The sequence below is a fragment of the Corythoichthys intestinalis genome, chromosome 10 (assembly GCF_030265065.1).
Source record: "Corythoichthys intestinalis isolate RoL2023-P3 chromosome 10, ASM3026506v1, whole genome shotgun sequence".
Taxonomy (NCBI): domain Eukaryota; kingdom Metazoa; phylum Chordata; class Actinopteri; order Syngnathiformes; family Syngnathidae; genus Corythoichthys; species Corythoichthys intestinalis.
The window spans coordinates 30,560,671-30,577,245 of NC_080404.1; the positions used below are offsets into that span (position 1 = coordinate 30,560,671).

The following is a 16,575-nucleotide window of genomic DNA, read 5'->3' on the forward strand; positions in this document are numbered from 1 at the left end:
AAGAACCACCGCACCTCGATCGGCGGACCGGTGGACGATCACACGCCGCTCCGAGAAGCGGGAGGCGCGGCTAACGTGCTTGGCTTTCTCCCTCATGCCTGGAAGGTAGTTGTGTGTACCGCGCAGCCCCGCAAACGCTGCGCTCCTTAACCGCAGCCCCTCCCCTCTCGCCTTCGCCGGTGCCGCACTACAAACGCACTTGGGTCACGCAAAAGCCTCACTCAAAGCGTTTCCGGTCTGATCTTTCACAATAAAACAGAGGAACAGTACGAATTCGGTACCACTGTGCATATTCACTGGGACTTCATTTTGGGACGCAAAAAGCAAGTCAATTTAATTTATTATTGGAGTAATTTTAGCTGTGTCGTCCACACAAGTGTAGTTGTTGAGACGTTTTGGACGACGCAACGTTAGTACCGAAAAACACCAACGCATATTAGATCAACGAATGCAGTACAAGCATTTACGTATTTTGTGTGTACCAGTGTTTCGTATTGTACAGCATTCTGAGACAAAGGTGGTGGTATTATTTTGAGGGGTTATTTTCCGTTTGTCACTGGTTGTCATTGTTTTACTTGACAACCAACTGTCACGTTCACGAAAACGATTTTCGATTTATTAATCATTTCCCCATTTTAAAGTGCGGCAAATGAGCAGCAAAATTTCCCGGCGGAATACAATTATGCTAACTTTACAGACTGAATCTGTCGTGCAAGTTCGAGTTCACTTACCTTTGTCTGAAGCAGCCATAAATCCGTTTTATTTAGATTCCACGAGTCATTTAACATCTAAAATGACGCACTAGAGTCTACTTGTTACCTTGCATTTCTCGGTGCACTACCAGAGAGAAGAAAGCGTAAAGTCCTGTGACATCTGACGTCTGCAAAGTCCAGAGTTAATTCCCTTAAGAAAGCTCATCTCGTTGGTTTTAGTCGACAGTGTTCTCCGCAAACGCTTTTTTTCTGACGCACCGAGAAGGAGAAAGTGTCCCTATAACCAAGCACGAACTGTCATTTTTTTTTTCTTCGATAGCGGAGGAGCCCTGCCCTCGTGCTGAAGTTGGACAAGGAAAGGAAAAAGATAGTTGCGCAAACCAATTTGAGGAAGTCCACTTGTTACAAATTTTGCACGAGAGTTCAATTGTGCAACCTAAGATCCACTATAAGTATTTAGGAACTTCTAATTGAGCAGAGATACAACCTCATTTATTATTATTATTGTCTTTTTTTTCCCCTAAGTGGCTAGAATTTCTTGCTGGAACCCCTGACATGAAGGAGTGGGAGGGGGGGGGGGGGGCTGTTTTAACAGTTATTTCTATAACACATACAAAAAATTATTTTCAAATAACCCAACCTTCATCTCTAAATTTTTATTTTCCCTCATTTCCTCACATACTAAATGTCAAATCTAAATTTTAACTACTTAAGAACATAGGATGTATATTAAAATTGAAGTTAATGTAAACATTCTTTGTTTCTTTTTTAATAATAAAGATATAAGTAACATACATTCAGAAAAATAAGTACAAATGACTTATATTATGCAGAGTGAAATAGAATATAATTTGAAGATCGCGCACTTTTTTAAAAAAAAATCATAAGGAAACGAATAAGTAGCCTCACCTAAATTAACAAATATAAGTCCGAAGTGCACATTGACAGCTAAGATGTTCTGAACCTCCCCTTTAGAGCAAATAAAACTAAATATGATAAATAAGCCTCCTCAACTTTTTCATTGCTCTTAAAGATTTGATCCATTTTATGTTGCATTGCCCTTTTTTTGTCGCATCAATTCAACCTTTTTTTTTTTTTCCTGCTGTTCCAGAAAACATGCACATTTGAACTTGCCTGGCACGGCCAGACTGTTCTCCCTGTATTTTTCAAACACTGTGAGAATAGTCTGGGACCCAGCCCATTAACGGCCTCTCGAGCAAGCACAAAATCACCCATCCAATCAGATTCGTTTATTTGCGTGACGTGTTCTTAACGAGCAACGTCACTCTTCTGTGTCGGAAGTCGTCTCCACAACAACACAAAGGGCGAACAGGAGAGCCGAGAATATGTTCCAATCCACGGTAAAATCAGTTATAAATGACCAAAAACACATCGACGCAAGTTATTGACAACAGTCTGTCTCGCGCTACCCATGTTGAATAAACTCCGCTCTACTCGTATGTTTACTTCCGCGCGCAAGTCCCTCATCGCTTTAATAGCGTCACGTTCGCCCGTCGCTGATTGGTCCACTCCGCTGTCTTTTTGCTGCCCTGGAAATTTTATCCGCTGAATGGTGACCAGACTCAATAACTGGAACAGTGGTGAGTCTGGTGTACCAGGCTACATTTGAACCAATCAGAGCTAACTATCTCTGCTGATCAAATGTCAGTATGTCAGCCAATTGAACGGATAAATGAGTCCAGGCATTTTGCTCTGCTGCGTGCATTCGCCATTTACGTGACTCATCATCGTCAGACTCAGATAACTGCAGCAGCTGGGGAAACCTCCATGCCATCCGTGGAATAAAATATGAATAATAAATATTGGTGGAAATGGATTACGCAACACAAGCACTTTATTATGCTTGCTGTAAACACTTGTGTATGTAAATCTGATGTTGGTAGATTGTTTTCTTTTTGGAGATGAAATGCATGTGTGGCAGCGTGGCATTTTTTTTTTTTTTTACATAGCGTTTTAACAATTGCCGTCATACTTTTGGAATCAAAGCACCATGTACTGAAACAGCATTCTGGCCCCGAATCTTATACCGGAACTGCGTTCCTGACCATTCTGGCCCACTTTCACCCCTACTTGCGTGTAAAACTATGAGATACAGTACAAGCGCTAGCTGGTGGCAGCAAACTTGGGACTAGAAGTGGGAACCTTTTGGTACCTCACGATATGTTACGATTTGCGATACAAAGCTCACATAACGATCGATTGTTATTGTGATCAATGTTATCGATACATTGGTAAGGAAATCATTCTACAAAACAACTAATAAACATAAAAAAACAAAGCTGTCTTCATCCATCTGCTGTAAGTTTATCTGTATTTGATCGCCAATCCATTTGAACCGGGAGGGTGGCAGCAAATGAACCCCTCTCACTTCAAACGGGCCCCTCCCACTTCTATGGCCATCAGTGCCAGCCAAGGCTAGGCAACGAGGTCATTATGGGCCATTTTAGGTTTATTTTAATTTTATTTATTTATTTTAGGTTTTATAGATTTTTTTTTAGGTTTAGGTTTCAGGTATCTGTTCATTTTCAGTCACTTACTGCTGATTTTGGGGCATTTTATGTGTCACTTCCTGTTCTGTAACCCCAAATCAACACCAAAATAAAAGCAAATGACTGAAACTCAATAGAAAGTGACCTGAAAATGCCCCTAAATTAAAATACGGAACTAAACATCAACAGGAAGTGAACTGAAAGGAAGGAAATAAATAAATAAATAAAGGAAGTAAAGGAAGGAACTGGAACTCAACAGGAAGTGACCTGAAAATGCCCCCAAATTAAGTGAAGTGACCGAAAATTAACAGGAAGTGACATGAAATGACTCAAAATTAAAGGAATTGACCAAAAAATCAACAGAAAGTCACATGCAAATGCCCCAAAAATCGGAAAAAGTGACTGTGAAAGCTTGGTTTTCGAATGAATGAACGTTCTTTTGAACATTGTCACCTTTTAAAAATGATATCTCGATACTTGGTGTGAACGTATCGATAACCTTTTAGGATGCAAAGCATCACGATACATCACTATTTCGATATTTTGTCACATTTCTACTTGGGACATTGTGAACAAAAAAGCTTTTAAATTGTTTATTTCTCCTCGTATTTGAAGTTTACGTTCAAACAAAGCAGAAAACGAGGAGTACATGTGTTGTATTAAAATAACCAGATAACTTTGCGTGAGAAAGTCATCATTCAAGTAAATCATTTTGTAATTGAAAACGCCATTGAGCGCTAGCAAATACAGTAGCATCAATGTAGTACTCTTAAGAATTAGTTGTCAAAAATCCTAGCATCATCATTACTGTTTTTCTATTGGATTTTGAATTAAAAGTGTTTTTGCGATATTAATAGTTCAAGTAATTATGTCTTGTGCGTGACCCCCACCCATCGCCCTCTACACACACATCCTGACCACCCTGCAGCATAACAAGATTGGCCACCTCTATATAGGATTAAAGACTCATTACCATCCACTCTCTCTTTCTTCAAGCAACTCTTCTATGAGGGATCTTCCGTCCATTGCTGGCTCTTACCTGTTGAGTCCCGTATCAGTTGACACACAAAGTGTAGCACTACACTAACAATTGTTGTCAGGGCAACGTGTCTGTGAAGCAACTCATCAATTTTACAATGTGTTGTGGTTGGGAACAAAGCTCAAGAGACCCAAGCAGCTCATTGTTGTTGATGTTTGGGTAGTTTTGCGGCACTTTATGTAAGCTCTAAAATTCAAACAGATATCCAGGGATGGCAGGCCTCGTCAAATCGCCTCCAAATGTGGAAAATGGTGAGGTGGAGTTAAAAATACCAAATGTGTCACGCCTGGGTGAGGGTTGTCATGTCTTAGTATTCTATTCCTGCTTTATTTTGAAGCCCCACCCTCCTGTTTCCACCACTCACCCTTCCTGCCGTCTCACCTGTCACTGATTATGATTACCTATTGTTCCCACCTGTGCCCCATTCCTCATGTGCTTAAATTGTTTGTCACTCCCTAGTCTAATGCCAAAGTGTCTTCGTCCTTCATCGTCACTACAGCCCGCATTCATAGTCCAAGATATTCTATGTTGTGAGTTAATTCATAGTATTCTACAGTTTTGTTCTTTTATGCCTAGTGCCAAGTCCTTTGTTATAGTATTCTACTCCAGTGCATTTTGCCTGGCTCTCTTGTTTCCCGTTTGTATCATTTTATTTTCGTAGCTCGTCATTTCCTCCTTCTGGAGCGCCCTCAGTTTGTTACTGCCTCTGGTTGTGTTCAATAAAAGACTGAATTCTGCACATGAGTCCGCTCCATTCCGTCCAAGTGTGACAAAATGAGGTTTAGTGGAAAATAGCATTAGTGCTGTCGGTCTGCATGGAGAGGAATGGGACTCCGAAATAACCCCAGAAAGAAGCAAAACAAGCATCAAAATATCAGGTTTGCAGAGATTTCTTTGCGGAAGATAAAAATTAGTACGCCATGTGGACAAGACTATCAGGAAACATCTCTTAGAAAATTAAACAGTCAGAGCTTTTCATTGTATGTATTTTATACTTCCAGCTTTGTGTTAACTGTTTGTGTAACACCATTCTCTGTAGCAAGATAAGCATGGGTGAATTTGGTATGGAACAACAAAGCATGGAAATCCAACCTCAAGTTAATTGACTCATTTGTTGCTATTGATAGCGATAGACATCCAATCCAATAATCTGGGAGGGCTTGCAGTGATCATTAAATAATAGTGCTAGCAGCATTTTTAACACGATAATTTCTGCTGCATTCTACATAAATGTGTTGCAAATTGCAACACACAAAACTGAATTTTGATCGAACCCGTAACAAAAAAACTACAAGGTACCTGACTAATTTAAAAAACATTTTTGAATCAACTCCTATACGTAGATATAACATTTCCCAATACCATTGTCCACTTCTACCGAAATCATAGGTGAGGTTTGAGTATCACAGAGAAAGTCAGGTTTCAAAATAAGAACTCCACACACCAACACCAAACCCAAAACCAGGATGGTATAAACAGCAAAACTAATACCTTCGTCGTCATCTGACATAGACTCCTCTTCGAGAGTTTCAGGCACATTGGCCAAAACTGTGATTTGAATGCATACATTATAACACACGCTTACATATCGTAATATCTCAAAGCACAATCTCTACAATGGAATCATGCCGTGCAAGAAAAAAAAAAGGGGGCGGGGTAGGGGTTGTAAGATGTTGTTAGCTCACCTTCATCATCTGACATGTCCAAGAATTCATTCATGGTCTCCGGGATGTTGATTTTGTGTTTTTCAGCTGTATTCTATCAAGAAAAGAAGATAATGATTAGATTGAGGACCAAAGTACCGTAATTTTTGGACTATAAGCCACTACTTTTTTCCTTCATTTTGAATGCTGCGGCTTATGGTCCAGTGCGGCTTATTTGTTGATTTATTTGGGTTATTAGGTAACACTTTATTTGATAGCAGCGTCATAAGACTGTCATAAGAGCATCATAATGATGACATGACACTATCATGGGCTTTACTGAATGCTTATGACAGATGTCATTAAGTGTCATCCGGCAAATTATGACACTAACTCCATTTATGTCCACTTAGGATCTTTTACATGAATTCAAACGTGAGATAATATGCCAGATAATACTAAATGACATCTGTTATAAGCATTCATTAATGCTCATAACAGTGTCATATCATAATTATGATTGTATAATGACAGGGTTATGGCGCAACTGTCAAATAAAGTGTTACCAAATACCATAACTAGCAATTAATGAAACAACTGGAACAGTAACTGAAGAAATAAATGCACAGAACATGAATTTTGAATGTTATTTACACCTGTAGCGCTGCAATGCATGTTAGGAGGCATGTTGGACAACAACAGTGTTGACAGCAGGTAGCAGCAGAGGTTGACTGTCTCCCCCAAGGGAGCAGTGATGGCCAAATGAAGCTTCTTGAAGCTATGGTGGTTCATTTGGTCTTACGACAGTCGTGTGATGCTGCTGTCAAATAAAGTGTTAACGGTTAACATCTTTTGGTGTAAATATCCCATAATACAGTGAGGACATCTGCGGCTTATAGTCCAAAGCGGTTTATCTATGAACAAATGCCGTTTTCATGCCAAATTTGGTATGTGGCGGCTTAAAGTCAGGTGTGCCTAATAGAGCGAAAATTACTGTAGTTAGTTAAGAAAAAGCAAATATAGTAATTGTACTAACAATAAAAGCATAATGACCACCTCGATATTAAACAGACTGCATTTGTTGGGTCAATAAAGACATACTGTACAACAATATGAGAGTGGTAATTAGTACATTAAATAAATACTAATGTGATGAAAGGAAACAACCTTGATCATGAAATTACATCAAACATATTCTCTTGTTTATTATGTTACTACCTACTTCTGTCCTCTCCATGTCACACACTTGTGTGTATGTGTGGATGAGATTAGTGTTAAAACAAGGAGCTACCTGAGGGGAAAACTTAAGCTCCACTATAAGCACTCCTGGTGGTACACGTGAGGCAGTGTGACCGTCCAGCACGCTACTCACAATCACACTACTCGTCTTCCTAGTCCTGCTTGAACTTGAACAGGTCACATGAGGGATTTGAGTCAGACAGCATCTTTTAATTTGTTAGACCTTGGTATACCAACTTTATTTAATTGGTCTAAGCAAGATGCCTTTTGATTTGAATTGACAATCTCTTGTGCTTCTGCAATGTTACAAATTTCCAAGGCATGACAACTATTATATTCATTTAAAGAAGGGGTGGTCATTCTGTCAATCGCGATCTACCTACCTACCTACCTACCTACCTACCTACCTACCTACTTACCTGTTCAAAGACTTAAAATAATGAATAAAAATACAAAAAAGAATATCTTTTTCTTATTAACATATGTAGTAATACATTTTCAATTTAATATGACTATAGGGCCCACTTGACTATATGGCGCCATCCACCTAATTTGACAAGAAAACAACATTTGTTCATAGATAAGCCGCAATGGACTATAATCTGCAGCTGTCCTCACTATATTATGGGATATCTACACCAAAAGATATGAACCGGTAACACTTTATTTGACAGCGGCACCATAAGACTGTCAGAAAATCAAATGAACCACCATGAAGCTTTGAAAAATTTGCTGCAAAGCTTCATTGCTCTAAGAAGCGTCATTTGGCCATCACTTCTCCCTTAGGGGAGGCAGCCAACCTCCGATGCCACCTGCTGTCAGGCATGTTGTCATCCAACATGCCTCCTAGCATGCATTGCATCGCATGCGCAGCATAAATAACAATCAAAATTCATGTTTTGCGCTAATTATTTTTTCAGTTATTGTTCCAGTTGTTTCATTAATTGCTAGATATGATATGTGGTAACACTTTATTTGACAGTGGCGCCATAAGACTGTCATAAGACAATCATAATTATGACATGACACTATCTCGAGCATTAATGAATGCTTATAACGGATGTTATGTAATGTAATTCGGCAAATGATCTCACTTTTGATTGGATGTAAAAGATCCGAGCTGGACATTAATTGAGTTAGTGCCCTAATTTGCCAGATTACACTTGACATCATAAGAATTTAGTAATGCCAATGATAGTGTCATGCCATAATTATGACAGTCTTATGACAGTCTTATGACTCCACTGTCAAAAAAAGTGGTACCTATTGATCCAAATAAATAAAAAATTAGCCGCACTGGATTGAAAATGTGGGAAAAAAGTAGCGGCTTATAGTCAAAAAATCTCGGTATATAAAGTCAATGATAAATATAATATTAATAATATATTGATGCCACCCACCCCCCATTTATCCCATTAAAGTTTGAAATGTATTAACACAGTGTAGTATACACCCTTGGGCAAAAATTTTGAGGCCCTTTCTCATTAGACTGAATGGTGAAAAGTCTCAAAACTTATGACCGCCGATGTAAATCATAAAACCTTTAAAAGTTAAAGTACTGGCCTGAATAAATCAAAGGGGGTTTAAATTATTTACTGTGCATAAAGTAAATATATTTCATGTTTTTGACATGTCTCACTCCAGTATTGAGGTTCTCGTCCGTTACAGGCCTCAGGGTGTCCACCACAGAGATGTAACCAAGGCGACGGGCAATGGCTAGCGCTGTGTTGCCATTCTGTCCGGAGAGCGAAAGAGAGGAAGTTAGCCACACAATGATAGACGAACATAAAAAAGAAACTGATTGACCGGCGGCCAAGCAGTTTAACTGACCGCTGTGAGCTCGTTGGCCGAGGCGGCGTGCTGGAGGAGGAGGTTGATGATGTGCGTGTGGCCCTGCTGAGCCGCTTGGTGCAGAGGTGTGTAACCATTCTGGACAGCCATCGAAGATGGGAAAAGAGACACATGATGAATTCACCAACATTACAGGCATTTGAGATTCTTTTTTTCCTACCTTGGTTTTGCCGTTGACTTTGGCGTGATTCTGCAGGAGGAAGTTTGCCATCTTCACGTTGCCATAGTGACAAGCTACATGCAGCGGAGTGTAGTCCATCTGAGAGAAATCGAGAGACTTGACTTTACCTCTTACGTCAAGCATTTGTTAAAAAGTGCATTTTGTTTTGAAAATGCAACAAAGTCTCCCTTTATTGCTTGTGTAATAGGCATGTGAATAACCTCTTCACTGTAAACAACTGTCCTGTCAGCATTAATGCACACACGTACACAAACTCGTACACGTGCACTAATATAACCTTCAGCTTTTAAATACGTGAGCTGCCTGCTATATACTGTTTTCTCCATGTGCAAACAAGGTTGTGTGTGCATGTGTATGTATGCGCGTGCAAAATGTATAAGGATAATAGGTTTTCTTATTATTTAATATTGCAGCACAACTGCACATATGTGCATGGTGCTTCACTGGATCTAGGACACAAATATGGATTTTTGTCTTAAGTGTGTATATATGTAGAGGCAAAGAGGCATTTATTCAGGTTTGTGTGAAAGTGAAGTGTTATTATAGGTGTGCGTGTGTGAACGGAAAATCCATCTGCCTAAATTTGGTCAGCTTCACATTATTTTTCACAGATCTATGATTGGTCCACCTGCTCATGTCATGAGCTATTTTTACATTTGACTAATCCAATGTGCTGAAAATAAATAATTTCCAACAACTACCCTGCATGTGACAGAATGTCCATACCTTTGTCTGTGTGTTGACATCAGCGCCGTGGTTGAGAAGGACTTCTGCAACACCGACTTTGTCTTCCTGAGCTGCTAAGTGGAGTGGCGTAAGTCCGCTCTGAGTATGAATGAACAAAGGGAAAATGCATTCACAAAAACATTCAATTGTAAAATAAACCAACGTTAAATCTGGCTGGGAATCATTAAAAAGTGCAACACAAGTATACAGAATGACAAAAAAGTAATAAATGTTCATGGTTTCAACACACTTTAAATACATTTGAAATACCTAACTTTAATAAAACTCTTTGTAAAAATTTCCAAACACAGAAAAACATTGAAAGCATGAAAAGAATTGAACATTACGGTAAGTGTAGTGTAAAAAAAAAAAAAAAAATTCCTTTAAATTGATGTCTTAAAATATCCTAATGCTGAGGCCTATGAGTGTAATTTTAATGAAAAGACTATGGACATTTTCGGACTATAAGTCGTACTTTTTCCCATTGTTTGATAGTTTGGCTGTCTATGACTGGTACCATGACTTCAGTGTTGCTAATCCATATATATAAAAGTAATTAGTTACAGTTACAAACTCCTTCTCCCAAAAAGTAAGTGCGTTAGTAACATAGTTACCTCATTGTAAGAGTAATTAGTTACTCTGCAAAGTAACTGACATTACTTTTCATGTTCTAAACATTATTACATTATACATTGTATAACATCTTTCACATCAAAGATGTTTATAATAACTGATTGAAGAATAAAAACACGACATACAGTATTTTAGAATATTTTGTATTTATTTGGATCAAATATATTAATCTGTTACGATAACACAAATGTAAACTGACCATTAACCAGTGCATATCTCAAACTGTATGTTAGGCCCACTGCACGATACGCAGAACTCTATCCTTAAATATTCAGTCAAGAAACAATATTAAATATTGAAAATAATTCAAGTACAAAATCCAATACCCAAAAATGTAAATCTGGGTAAAAGGACTCATTCTTGCCTTTAATTTCAATGAGTGACAAGTAGTGCCGGTGTTTTGTCGATTGGATATCCAAAGCGCGATTGTTCGATGAGACAGTTTGCATCGATAGTCCCTGCCATTGAGTTAAGCTGCTGTCAACAACGGGGAGTTTATTTTGATGAGGGAACACCAGACCACCTAGCCAATCATCGTTGCGTTTACAACGCCGTCACCTCTCCTTTCCCTCCTTCCCCCTCCCGCTCTGCTCTATGCAGGCAGGAGGCAGCTAATGTGTGACAAAATCAACTGTCGACAACTCGCTCTTCATTCAATCAAATTGTAGTCACACGCTCCTTCACATCCTCAGTAACGGTTACGGCGTTGCAAAGATGTCAAAAGTAATTAATTAGATTACTCACGACTGAAAAAATAACACTGTTATTAACAACACTGCTCGACTTCTACTTAAATGTGACCGATATACGTTAAGTTGCAGTGGGGCAAATAAGTATTTAGTCAACCACTAATTGTGCAAGTTCTCCCACTTGAAAATATTAGAGAGGCCTGTAATTGTCAACATGAGTAAACCTCAACCATGAGAGACAGAATGTGGAAAAAAACACAGAAAATCACATTGTTTGATTTTTAAAGAATTTATTTGCAAATCATGGTGGAAAATAAGTTTTGGTCAATACCAAAAGTTCATCTCAATACTTTGTTTTGTACCCTTTGTTGGCAATAACGGAGGCCAAACGTTTTCTGTAACTCTTCACAAGCTTTTCACACACTGTTGCTGGTATTTTGGCCCATTCCTCCATGCAGATCTCCTCTAGAGCAGTGATGTTTTGGGGCTGTCATTGGGCAACACGGACTTTCAACTCCCTCCACAGATTTTCTATGGGGTTGAGATCTGGAGACTGGCTAGGCCACTCCAGGACCTTGAAATGCTTCTTACGAAGCCTCTCCCTTGTTGCCCTGGCTGTGTGTTTGGGATCATTGTCATGCTGAAAGACCAAGCCACGTCTCATCTTCAATGCCCTTGCTGATGGAAGGAGATTTTCACTCAAAATCTCTCGATACATGGCCCCATTCATTCTTTCCTGTACACAGATCAGTCGTCCTGGTCCCTTTGCAGAAAAACACCCCCAAAGCATGCTGTTTCCACCCCCATGCTTCACAGTAGGTATGATGTTCTTCGGATGCAATTGAGTATTCTTTCTCCTCTAAACACGAGAACCTGTGTTTCTACCAAAAAGTTCTATTTTGGTTTCATCTGACCATAACACATTCTCCCAGTCCTCTTCTGGATCATCCAAATACTCTCTAGCGAACCGCAGACAGGCCTGGACGTGTACTTTCTTCAGCAGGAGACCCAGGTCTCTGTAGGTCATTCACTAGGTCCACCCGTGTGGTTCTGGGGTTTTTGCTTACCGTTCTTGTGATCATTTTGACGCCACGGGGTGAGGTCTTGCATGGAGCTCCATATCGAGGGAGATTATCAGTGGTCTTGTATGTCTTCCATTTTCCAATAATTGCTCCCACAGTTGATTTCTTTACACCAAGCGTTTTACCTTATTGCAGAGTCAGTCTTCTCGGCCTGGTGTAGGTCTACAATTTTGTCTCTGGTGTCCGTCGACAGCTCTTTGGTGTTGGCCATAGTGGAGTTTGGAGTGTGACTGATTGAGGTTGTGGACAGTGTCTTTTATAAAACAGGTGCCATTAATACAGGTAACGAGTGGAGCCTCGTTAGACCTTGTTAGAAGAAGTTAGACCTCTTTGACAGCCAGAAATCTTGCTTGTTTGTAGGTGACCAAATACTTATTTTCCACTCTAATTTGGAAATAAATTATTTAAAAATCAAACAATGTGATTTTCTGTTTTTTTTCCTCCCACATTCTGTCTCTCATGGTTAAGGTTTACTCATGTTGACAATTACAGTCTTTTCAAGTAGGAGAACTTGCACAATTGGTGGTTGACTAAATACCAATTTGCCCCACTGTATATATTTTTTCCTTTTCATCGTGCATTTTGCGAGCTGGTTCAATTTATACTCAGATGCGACTTATAGTAAGACAAATACAGTACCTTGTTGCCAATGTTAACAGCTGCACTCTTGGCCAGCAACAGCGACACAAGGTCCACGCTACCCTCCTGCGCCGCCAGGTGGATTGGGCTGATGCCCTGACGCGTCATTGCATTGGTATCGGCGCCGTACTCAAGTAGCGTGGTGCCAATTTCCATTTGGTTCTTCTTGGCGGCGATGTGCAGTGGTGTGTAGCCATTCTGAGGAAAGTAAGAAATTTTGCACATGAACTTTTTCGTTTGCTCAACACTTAAATTAACAGTGACACTAGTTCACATTCAGTTGTATGTGTCGTAATTTTCCCTGCGGCCAACCTTACAACTAATTTTCCTGTGTGTCAGTGATTAGGTACCACTGTAGTCAGATTTTACAAGCATTTTAAATAACTTTGTCCATTGAAACTTTTTTCAAACATTTCTATTACCCATAAAATTGTTTTACATTCATTCCAAACTGATTTTTCTACAAACCAAGAAATAAATGTTGAATTAGAGTTGGATGAGTAAAGGTACAGATGAAAAATAAGTGAGCTGTGAGATAAAATGTATTCACAACACATCATCATCACTGACGACCACACATCTGTGCACATTTTTATTTGGGAATGGGAAAAAAAGGGGAGCCTGGACATAATTTGGACACACACCACAATGTTCCAGTCACAGTTGTGTGTTGTGTGTACCTTAGCGGCGGCGTGTGGGGAAGCTCCCTGATCCAGCAGCAGCAGGGCAACTCTCTGATTATCGTAGTGAGCGGCTACATGCAGTGGAGTTAGCCCACTCTGAAACCCCACGTGGACACGGACATATGCATGCAACACATCGATCACCAAGTTAGAAGTTGACAGAATGGTTGGAGAGACCCACACAAAGATGACCCAGAAAGACAGTACAGTGGTACCTCTACTTAAGAACGTCTCGACATACAGAATTTTCATGTTAAGACACGCCTCAATAGGAAAATATTGCCTCACGTTAAGAAATAAATTTCAGGCCAAGAAAGGCAAAAATACAGTATGGCTGGTACTCATAGCTCCCAGAGTTGACTGAATTTAACATATTTATGGCTGCTCTGCAATTGGCTATTGCTTAGCATTCCTGGCATCCAACTGGCTAAGAGGGACCTCTACTGTATGTATATGTGTGTAGCCCAGCGTCCTCTTCATTCGCACACTCATTCTTATTTTTTTTTACATTATGCACAACTCTGATTCTATGCTTAACAATCTAATTGTAACGTATTGTTTACATGTTTTGATGAATTTTATGCATTATAAAAGATTTATATCGGAATTTTAGGGGGGAGCTTGGAACGGATTAGAGCCTTTACATGGAAAACTCGTCTCTACTTACAGAATTTTCAAGTTAAGAAACTACAATCAGAACCAATTAATTTCATAAGTAGAGGTACCACTGTAAATGCAAATGTTGAAATCCATCAGAAGTATGTTTTGTGTGTTCATGCAGATATAAGAAAAAAATAAGAACAGTGAGCAGAAGATGATGTAATAAAGAGAGATGGACGACTCATGGCAAAATTAGACGTCATTTAACACGATACCCATCAAATTTGAAATAATCCACAAACAAAATACTAAAGCATGCAATATCTGAGTCAATGTACTTCTCCTGAGACTAAGTCTCATAAACATGTGAAAGAATGATTGAAAATATTAACACTGATATCTCTGCATCAACTCAAATGAGGTCAAAAGATTTTAATCTTACCGAAGCCTGACTTAACATTTTCCCATAACAACGGCCCAGAGTTCAATGATGCTTTCCCACATTTTTAAGTTCACACACATCCCACACAGCATTCCACTGTCAACAGTAAGCACGAGTGAATCACCATATGTGCTTACTGCACCATACTGTAATAATGAGTCAAACACTTGACAAGAGTGGAAATTTATTTTGTGGAGTTCAATGGGGGAGTATGAAATCGGGAAGCTAAAAAGTTGCTGAGTTGTTAAAAAGGTCTGATAGAATCACTGACTTACACAATGTGCTGCTAAATACTATCAGATGGTAGCGCGTGCATACAGTCATTGGACACTCAACATACTGAACATCACAATGACATGAATCATCAACATTGTAGGTCTACCAAAGAAACAAAGGTAATTGGTGGGTTAGTTATGAATTTAAGGTTGAAGTTCAGTAGTTTATCCATTCTTTGTTTTTTTCAACCGCTGTGCCGTGGCGTAGTGTCTGGTGTGCTGTGGAAAATCATCCACTTTCACCTAATTGATGTAAAAATGTTTTTGGAAAATGAATCCACAAATGCACAAAATCCGATGTCTGCTTTGTCCAATGGTCGGTAATCATGCAATACTCTTCCATATCAGTAGAAGTCAATAAGTATTTTTCGGACTATAGGTCGTAGTTTTCTTTTTCATAGTTTGGCTGGGAGTGCGACTTATACTCTGGAGAGACTTATGTGTGAAATTATTAACACATTATTATATCATTTCACATGTTATTTTGGTGTTTTGGAGTGACACTCATGGTTTGGTAAACTTGTTAGCATGTTCTTTATGCTATAGTTATCTGAATAACTCTTAATAGCTATATTATGTTAACATACCGGCCACGTTCGCATTTCGTTGTTCATGCATCATGTAACATTATCATACTGTACACTTCTTCAGCATGTTGTTCTCTATTGTATTTTTATTTTCAATTGCCTTTCAAGATGACATGTATATTCTATGTGTTGGATTTTATCATGTAAATTTCCCCCCAAAATGCGACTTATAGTCAGGTGCGACTTATAGTCCGAAAAATACGGTAGCTAATTGCTTTGTTTAGTGTTGTGAAAAAGGCATGAGTGGCATCGGATTGGGGCTCGTGGTAGTGGCTAGCTAGCGAAACTACAAGGGTTATAGCAAAGGAAAAGGTTTTTAAACAGGTAAGAAGTTAACTCAGAACTGGACAAAATTGAATGGTGGTCAAAAGGAAGCAAAGACCATCGGAGAATCTCTGAAGTGACGCAAAGAGCAAAAACTTTCAATTGGATTTAGTATAGACTGTAAAGAAGTACTGAACGTAGCGGGTTTAACTTTCAACGGGTATGCATTGATACTATGGACGTAAATATGTGTCTTTATTAATCAGTTCCCAAAAAGTTGCTTCAATCAAAATATCTATTTTCAATTTTTTTTTTTAAAAATGTTTGAATGATAAAATAAATTTGAGACTTAAAAAAAGCATTTGAAAACTATTCTTCTTTGATTTAATCTTTTTTTGATTGAATAATTTTTTTGATCGAAACAATATATATTTTTTTTTATTTAGACACAAATACAGTACCTCTATATGATACGTACTCCAATAAAACAAGCCCAGGTGTCACACTGAGGGTAAAAATATAACTATAGAATGTTTTATTCTGTGTGTTTGATTCCTATTCAATACACAACTTTATATTGTTAATATAGTTTACAGATGTTAACTTTTTTACATTTTTTGATGTTGGCGTGCCTTGAGATTTTTTTTTTTTTAATGAAAAGCATTTGCTGTGGCTCAAAAAGGTTGAAAACAGTGATCTACAGCAGGAAGGCCCAACTAGTCGATCGCGAGCTACTGGTTGTCTATGGACTGATGCCAAGCCGTTTGAGACAACCTTGT

At 38.9% G+C, this 16,575-nt stretch overlaps 1 protein-coding gene across 43 annotated transcripts in view; it reads right to left on the bottom strand.

The window, feature by feature from the left end:
* The window catches only part of LOC130923110 (ankyrin-3-like), a 184,125-nt gene that overhangs the window by 49,650 nt on the left and 117,900 nt on the right, over positions 1-16,575 (bottom strand). For 26 of the 43 annotated variants that reach the window (XM_057848582.1, XM_057848580.1, XM_057848586.1 and 23 more), the window contains 8 exons: positions 13,626-13,724; positions 12,946-13,143; positions 9,903-10,001; positions 9,156-9,254; positions 8,975-9,073; positions 8,784-8,879; positions 5,948-6,020; positions 5,754-5,810 (listed from right to left, as the gene is read on the bottom strand). In XM_057848582.1, the coding sequence (XP_057704565.1) occupies positions 5,754-5,810; positions 5,948-6,020; positions 8,784-8,879; positions 8,975-9,073; positions 9,156-9,254; positions 9,903-10,001; positions 12,946-13,143; positions 13,626-13,724 (820 nt within the window). Of the gene's footprint in view, positions 1-14; positions 686-731; positions 1,121-5,753; positions 5,811-5,947; positions 6,021-8,783; positions 8,880-8,974; positions 9,074-9,155; positions 9,255-9,902; positions 10,002-12,945; positions 13,144-13,625; positions 13,725-16,575 lie in introns of those variants that run through there. The other 17 variants (XM_057848597.1, XM_057848577.1, XM_057848574.1 and 14 more) reach the window with 6 other exon arrangements.